Consider the following 8,510-nt stretch of genomic DNA (forward strand, 5'->3'; position numbering starts at 1 on the left):
CGATGAAAAGGTGGTAGTAGTACCAATAATTGTCGGAGCCCTGGGAACAGTGAGTAAAAGTCTTGAGAAGTACATAGAACAAATAGGGGCTGCAATAAGGGTGAAGCACTTGCAGAAAACTGCACTGCTTGGAACTACTCGAATACTCTGGAAGGTACTCGAAAAATAAGAGGTGTTACCTTAGTTCACTGGTAGTGAACAGCTGACACCCTAGTACATCTCCAGCATTAGAAGCTGTGCAAAGACAATAATAATAATAATAATAATGATAATAATCCATTTTCTATAGGTAGAAGACCTGAAATTGTGGAAAGGGGGCTAGTCGACTACATCAACATCAGTACGTAAGTGGTACTTTATTTTATCAACCCCGAAAGGCTAAAGGCAAAGTCGACCTCAGCAGGATTTGAACTCAGACCATAAGGACAGATGAAATGCTGCTGAGCATTTCACCCGGTATGCTAACAATTCTGCCAGCTCACTGCCTTAATAATAATAATAATAATAATAATAATAATAATAATAATAATAATAATAATAATAATAATAATAATAATAACCTGTCTCCCTACGATCTACAAAGCCTTTACTGCAATAATATCGCAGAGAGTGAGTAAACACCTGGAAAATAACAACCTGTTTCCAGAAGAGCAGAAGGGATGCTGCAAGGGCTCAATAAAGCCATAACTGAAGACAGCCGCAGAAAGAAGAAAGGCCTCAGTATGGCCTGGGTGGACTACCAAAAGGCTTTCGACAGTGTTCCCCACACGTGGATTCTGGAAACACTAGCCATAAACAAGGTGGCACCAATTATCATAAAATACATAGAGCACTCAATGAACAAATGGCAGACAGTGCTACAGCTCCAAACAAAAGAGGGACTTGTGAAAACGAAAGCCATCCCCATTAGAAGAGGAATATTCCAGGGAGACACGCTCTCTCCACTCCTGTTCTGCCTGGCACTCACACCTCTAACAGAATTGCTAAATAGAACTGGATGCGGTTACAAATGCTATGGAAAAACAGTCAGCCACCTAAAATTATATGCAGTCAGCCACCTAAAATTATATGCAAAAAACGACAAAGAGCTAGAAACACTACTACAGACAGTACACGGCTTTACCAAGGAAATAGAAATGAAATTCGGATTAGAAAAATGTGCCAAAGCAACCCTGAAAAGAGGAAAATTAGTTAAAAGTAGCAATATAACACTAGATAAAGCCAATGAAATAAGAGAACTAGACGAAAGCCAACCATATAAGTATTTAGGAGTCAATGAACTAGATAGGATACAACATACACAAATGAAAGAAAAAATAAAGAAAGAGTACTATAGACGAGTTAGATCAATACTAAAAACAGAGCTCAATGCTAAAAACAAGATAATGGGTATCAACACTTTAGCTGTCCCAGTTATAAGCTACAGCTACAACATCCTTAACTGGACACTAAACGAACTATGTAAAATAGACAGGAAAACAAGAAAAATAATGACAGGATATAGGATGCACCACCCAAAATCTGACATAGAAAGGCTATATATACAACGCACAGAAGGTGGCAGGGGTCTTATACAGCTAGAAAACTATTATAAAATAACCACCATAGGACTGCAAAAATACCTACTCCAGAAGCAAGGGAAACTAATACAAATAGCCACAAAACACGAGCAAAACAAAAAACTGTTTTCAATATTTAAGGAAGCTGACAAATACAAACAAGAAATCAATCTACCTAACAAATACGAAGAAGAAGAAGAAACAACAAAAGCTATAAAACAAATGAAATCCAAACTAAAACTAGAAACAGCAACGGACCATGATAAAACGATGGCAAGAAAAGCCCCTACATGGTAAATACTGGGCTAAACTAAATGCAAAAGAAATAGACAGAGAAAAATCCCAGCAATGGCTGAGAAGCTCAGGACTCAAAGCAGAGACTGAAGGATTTTTAATTGCTGCACAAGACCAAAGCCTCCCCACCAGAAATTACCAAAAACACATAATGAAAAGAAATATAACAAGTAACTGTAGAATATGTGGAGATCGACAAGAAACAATAAATCATATTATCTCTGGCTGCCCAGTCCTGGCTAAGAAGGAATATATTCACAGACACGACAGAGCTGGGACCTATATACACTGGAAGCTATGCCAACATTATGGAATAGCAACAGAAAAAAGATGGTATAAACACACGCCAGAAAAGGTCACAGAAAACGAGAAAGCAACCATACTCTGGGATATGCCAATACACACAGATAGAGAAATTAAGGCAAATAGACCAGATATAGTTGTCAAAGATCATGAAGGAAAAAAATGCCTTCTAATTGATGTTTCAATACCAGCAGATGACAACGTTTCTCTAAAAGAAATGGAAAAACTTTCAAAATACAAAGACCTGGAAATAGAGATAACTCGAATGTGGAATCTAAAAACAGAAACAATTCCTATCATAGTAGGTGCCTTAGGTATAATAAAAAAATATTCAGACAAATACATAACAAAAACACCAGGACTTACAAATATATATAACATACAGAAAATTGCACTACTGGGTACTGCACACATTCTACGCAAAACACTTTCAATACAGTAAACATAAGAGCACCACAGCAAACCACAGCACATACCCAAGGCGCACAGAGCTGCGCTCGGTAGTGAAGTGAAAGCACGTTATAAAAATAAAACTACTGAATAATAATAATAATAATAATAATAATTCATTCCTTTATTGCCCACAGGGGGCTAAACATAGAGGGGACAAACAAGGACAGACAAATGGATTAAGTTGATTACATCGACCCCAATGCGTAACTGGTACTTATTGAATCAACCTCAAAAGGATGAAAGGCAAAGTCGACCTCGGTGGAATTTGAACTCAGAACAAAATGCCAGCAGACAGTCCTTTCTACAATAGGCACAAGGCCTGAAATTTAGAGGTCAGAGACTAGTCAATTACATCAGCCCTTAGTGCTCAACTGGTACTTTATTTATCAACCCCAAAAGGGTGTAAAGTCAAGTTGACCTCAATAGAATTTGAACTCACACCATAGCGATGGGCAAAATACTGTTAAGCATTTCATCCAGCATACTAACGATTCTGCCAGCTTGTCCCCTAATACTACAACAACAACAACAACTACTACTAATAATAATAATAATAATAATAATAATAATAATAATAATAATAATAATAATAATAATAATAATGATAATAATAATAAGAAGAAGAATGATAATAATAATAATAATAATAATAATAATAATAATAATGATAATAATAATGATAATAATAATAGTATTAGTAGTAATAATAATAATATTACATTTTCCAGATTTGGGAATCTGTAAATATAAAGACTGTTTTTTACATTGCAAAGGTAAGATTAATTTTATTACTTTCATAATTTTATTAGATATTTACTTTTTAAGTTAAGTAATATAACTGTCATTACCATTTGAAGATATAATATATATCTTTATTTTGTTTTTTACTAAGAATTTCTTTATTAACTATATCCATAAGTATTAAATGTATATACTAATTGTCGATTTAAAATTGTCTTAACTCTATACGAGTTGCTTCAGAGTTAAGGTAAATGTATCTGACTACCAACTGTGACTACCAGCAAGAAGGCTGTCTAGTTAAAAAAATAATTCCAACTGTATGGAAACCTTAGTCAGCAGTGGAGATGGATGCTCCCAGAGTGTGGCTACTTGAATAAGAATAGGCTGAGTAAAGTTCAGAGAGCTTCTACCTTTGTTGGTAACAAAGAGCCTCTCCTTCAGAGTGAAAGGTAGATTGTATGACACCTGTGTGTGATCAGGCATGCTACACAGCAGTGAAAATGGGCTGTGACTGCAAAGGATATGCAAAGGATTGAAAGAAATGAGGCTAGTATGCTTCACTGGATGTGCAATATCAGTTTGCAAGTACAATAGAGTTCAAGTGTCGTGAGAGAAAAATTGGGCATAAGAGGTGTCAGATGTGATGTGCAAGAGAGAAGACTGTGATGGTATGGTCATGTGATGTGTATGAATGAGGACAGCTGCGTAAAGAAGTGCTGACCCCTAACTGTGGAGAGAACCTGTGGAAGAGGTAGACCCAGGAAGACATGGAACAAGGTGGTAAAGCATGATCTTCGGATGTTGGGTCTTGTGATGACACATGATTGGTTTGCTGTGCTTAAGAAGACTCACCAGGCCAAATGAAATTGCAGTCATGGACAGTGCCAGTGACACATAAAAGGCATCTGTGATGGTGACACATAAAAGGTTCTCATGACGGTGACATGTAAAAGGCACCCGTGATGATGATATGCAAAATCACCCATGCTGGTGACATGTAAAAGGCATCTACTACACTCTTGGAGTGTTTGGCATTAGAAAGGACATCCAACCATAGAAACCAAGTCAAAATTAGACTGGAGCCTTGTACAGCTCTCCGGTTTACCAATTCCAGTCATACTGTCTAACCTATGCCTGCATGGAAAATGGATGCTAAATGATGATGATGATGATGATTCATGCTCACAAAGAAAAACTGCTTATTTGTTGTAATCATTAACCAGATAGCTTTAAAGTATCTTGTGATAATCCTTTCTGTTACAGGCACAAAGCATGAAATTTCTGAGGAGAAGGATAGTCAATTGCATTGACCCCTGTGCTTGACTAACACTTATTTCATCAGCCCTAAATAGATGAGAGGCAAAGTTGAGCTCAGCAGAATCTGAACTCAGATCGTAAAGCAGGAAGAAATGCCGCTAAGCATTTTCTGTGGTGTGGTAACAATTCTGTCAGTTCACCACCTTAGAGTGTCTTGTAATAATAAAAGAGACTATCATGTATATATCTGACTATATTTGAAACTTTTAAAAGTTTTAAAACACCTGGATTATCTTATCCCACTGACCTGCTATATGTGTGTGTGTGTGTGTGTGTGTGTGTGTGTGTGTGTGTGTGTGTGTGTGTGTATGCATGTATGCATGCATGCATGCATGCATGCATGCATACATACATACATGCATGTATGTATGAATGTATGTATGTATATATGAATGTATGTATGAATGTATGTCTGTCTGTATGTAATGTTATAATAGAAACACAAGGCTTGTGAAAAACAGGTATCCAGGGTTTGTGGGGGTAAAGCATTAATTTATCTTACTATTTTTCAAGCTGAGAACAAGACAATTTGTAAGTTGCTTTCAAAAGTAGATGAAGTTTGAACAGGGAATGCTTATAAGGAAGAAGACAGAAAGAAAAACATGGGAAGATACCCAACATAACAATAAACAAATATCAAAAAGACACAAACAAGATATTAATGGTTTACAATGTATTCAGTGGCCTACTTTTAAACTCCACCAAGATGTATTTCTTAAAAGGTGGACATAAAGAAAAAGTCTCATTCCTGGAATATACATAGTCGTTGGAGGTTCTCAAGTTCTCAAGAAAACATACTGAACAACTTTTTGACCCACTAACATAGAGCTTGGTTTTGGAAAAGATTTTCCATTTGATGCCAAAGTTGGTCCCTCCATCTTTAAATTTCTACATTAAAGCTGAAAGGGAAGTTGAATGCTTCTTATCATGGTGCCTAAAAGTCAAAAGATAGTTGTTATATCTGGATTTAATTTCCCTACCATTGCTCTGATATAATGCTTGATTCCTGTTCAACTGTTGTCTTAGTTCACTGATACCTGTGCTTATAAACAATGGAGGATATAAAGCATTTCTGCCCAAGAGGACATTTAGATTTGTCTCTACATGTGCATCTGGGGCAAGCTTGAGTCGTCGGTTGCTAATTGATATATGTCTTAACATTAGGGAGGGTAGGTAAGAAAAGTAATTCTATTTGTGTGCCTGTTAAAGATCTTAGTGTATCTCTGAATTTTAGGAAAATGTATATCTCCTAAGTGCAAGCATCTTCTACCTACATTTGTCCTAACATTAAGAGAGGAAGGATGGGGGTAAGTGAACCATAAATCTTTCTAGGACCTATTCTTATGACTAGATGACAGAGGAGAAAGGAGAGGTTGTAAAAGATTTTATCAGTAAAGCTGCTATTTTGTAGAGCCTTATCAGATATTTCTTTAAAAGAAGGGCAAGTGAACCAATGGCTAATGTTGGAATTAAGTTTTTAAATACAATAGGAGGTTTTATTAATATGTTTAAGGTTCTGATAAGTCATATGGAAGGGCTTATAGGAATTACTTCTGAAGTCTAAGAAAGCATCTAAAACGTTAGTCCTATACATGTAAATACGTATCAGGTAGATAGCCCTGCTCAATCTGTAGAAAGGGCATAGGTAGAAACTCTATAAGATGTACCCAGTGTAAGCTATGGACACATAAGAGGTGCAGCAATATCAGAGGAAGGTTAACTAGGAAGTTATTTTTTGTATGTGGCAGATGTTCAGGAGCAATTAACACTGAAAATGTGCAAAAAACAACTTCTGTCACATTCCAGGGAGAAAAACTAGAAGTAGTTGATAGCTTCCGCTATCTAGGTGACTAAGTTAGTTGTGGGGGAGGGTGTGCTGAAAGTGTAGCTGCTAGAATAAGAATAGCCTGGGTAAAGTTCAGAGAGCTCTTACCTCTGCTGGTGACAAGGGGCCTCTCACTCAGAGTAAAAGGCAGACTGTATGATGCATGTGTACGAACAGCCATGCTACATGGCAGTGAAACATGGGCCATGACTGCTGAGGACATGCGTAAGCTCGCAAGGAACGAAGCCAGTATGCTCCGATGGATGTGTAATGTCAGTGTGCATACTAGACAGAGTGTAAGTACCTTGAGAGAAAAGTTGAACCTAAGAAGCATCAGTTGTGGTGTGCAAGAGACGATTGCACTGGTATGGTCATGTGGCAAGAATGGATGAGGATAGCTATGTGAAAATATGCCACACCCTAGCAGTTGAGGGAACCTATGGAAGAGGTAGACCCAGGAAGACCTGGGCTGAGGTGGTGAAGCACGACCTTCGAACATTAGGCCTCACCGAGGCAATGATTTGTGACCGAGACCTTTGGAAATATGCTGTGTGTGAGAAGACATGGCAAGCCAAGTGAGACCATAATCCATGGCCTCTGCCAGGGGTGTAGCCAGCCCACTTATGCATACCTTTCCTTCATTGCACACTAAACTTTGCTTGCAAAAACCTGTTCAGGCAAATGAAATCGAAATCGAACTAAACTCGATGACTGGCACCCATGCCAACGTCTCCTTCATTGGACACTAAACTCGGCTTGCGAAGACCTGTTGGAACAAGTGAAAGTGAAATCGTGATGGCACTTGTTCCAGTGGAGTGCTAAGAGCACCGTCCGAGCGTGACCATTGCCACAGCAGCTGTCTGGCTTCCGTGCCAGTGACACATAAATAGGACCATTTGAGCGTGATCATTACCAGTGTCGCCTTCCTGGCACTTGTGCCGGTGGTACATGAAAAAACATTCGAGCAAGGTCATTGCCAGTGCCGCCGGACTGGCTCCTGTGCAAGTGGCACATAAAATACACCATTTTGAGCATGGCCGTTTCCAGTATCGCCTGACTGGCCTTCGTGCCGGTGGCACGTAAAAGCACCCACTACACTCTTGGAGTGGTTGGCGTTAGGAAGGGCATCCAGCTGTAGAAACTCTGCCAAATCAGATTGGAGCCTGGTGTAGCCATCTGGTTCGCCAGTCCTCAGTTAAATTGTCCAACCCATGCTAGCATGGAAAGCGGACATTAAACGATGATGATGATGATGATGAAATATATATATATATATATATATATGTATATATGGAATCCGGAGTACAGGGAGACCCAGGAAGACATGGGATGAGGTGGTGAAACATGACCTTCGAACAAGAGAGAAACAAAAACTGAAAATATTCTGAAGATGAACATTCATGTATAAGCAAATAGATATTTATATATAGAAAGAACAGAATAGATTTACATGGAGCAGAAAAAAATAATGAAAACTAAGGGGAGACTGCATGGTATTTGAAACCTGACAGCCATTTCTGGGGACTTGGAATTATGTAATAGTTGTAATATCTGTATTCCTCTATATATATTTACATGTGTATATGTGTGTATATTTTATATATCAAACCCAAGCATGTTTATTTGTTTATTTACATCATTATCTCTCTCTCTCTCTTTTCCTCTTTCTCTGTCTTTCCCTCTCTCTCTCTCTTTCCCCTCTCTCTTCCCCTTTCTTTCTCTGTATGTGTGTGTGTGTGTGTAGGAGCATGGTAACCAGAAGGGGCAAAGTAACCAACAAGGCTGCAAGTGCAAGGAGAGAGGTCATCCCATCAATAGAGAAAAATCCGATTAGATGCCTTGGAAAGATGTTTCACAAGTCACTCTCAGTGAAAGTGGGTAGCTAGCACCAAAGTCGATCAGGTTTAAGGTACTCCTGGGCTACGCAACATCATTGGAGTTACATGCAGAGGTTGCCAGGGTCTCAGTTCTTCCTATTTCCAACAATGGAAGAAGGCAAACATTAGGGAGATGATCCA

The 8,510-nt window shown here is 38.4% G+C and overlaps 1 protein-coding gene across 7 annotated transcripts in view; it reads left to right on the plus strand.

Annotated features, from left to right (window-relative positions):
- Positions 1–8,510, plus strand: part of LOC106879572 (uncharacterized) — a 650,101-nt gene that overhangs the window by 60,950 nt on the left and 580,641 nt on the right. For all 7 annotated transcript variants that reach the window (XR_016242266.1, XR_016242267.1, XR_016242268.1 and 4 more), the window contains exon 5: positions 3,338–3,382. Coding sequence is in view for 2 of the 7 variants with exons in the window: in XM_089353939.1 (XP_089210065.1) it covers positions 3,338–3,382 (45 nt within the window). In the remaining 5 variants the exon portion in view is untranslated. The remainder of the gene's footprint in view (positions 1–3,337; positions 3,383–8,510) is intronic.

This window comes from Octopus bimaculoides, chromosome 6 (assembly GCF_046866305.1).
Source record: "Octopus bimaculoides isolate indiv1 chromosome 6, ASM4686630v1, whole genome shotgun sequence".
In the NCBI taxonomy this organism is placed as follows: domain Eukaryota; kingdom Metazoa; phylum Mollusca; class Cephalopoda; order Octopoda; family Octopodidae; genus Octopus; species Octopus bimaculoides.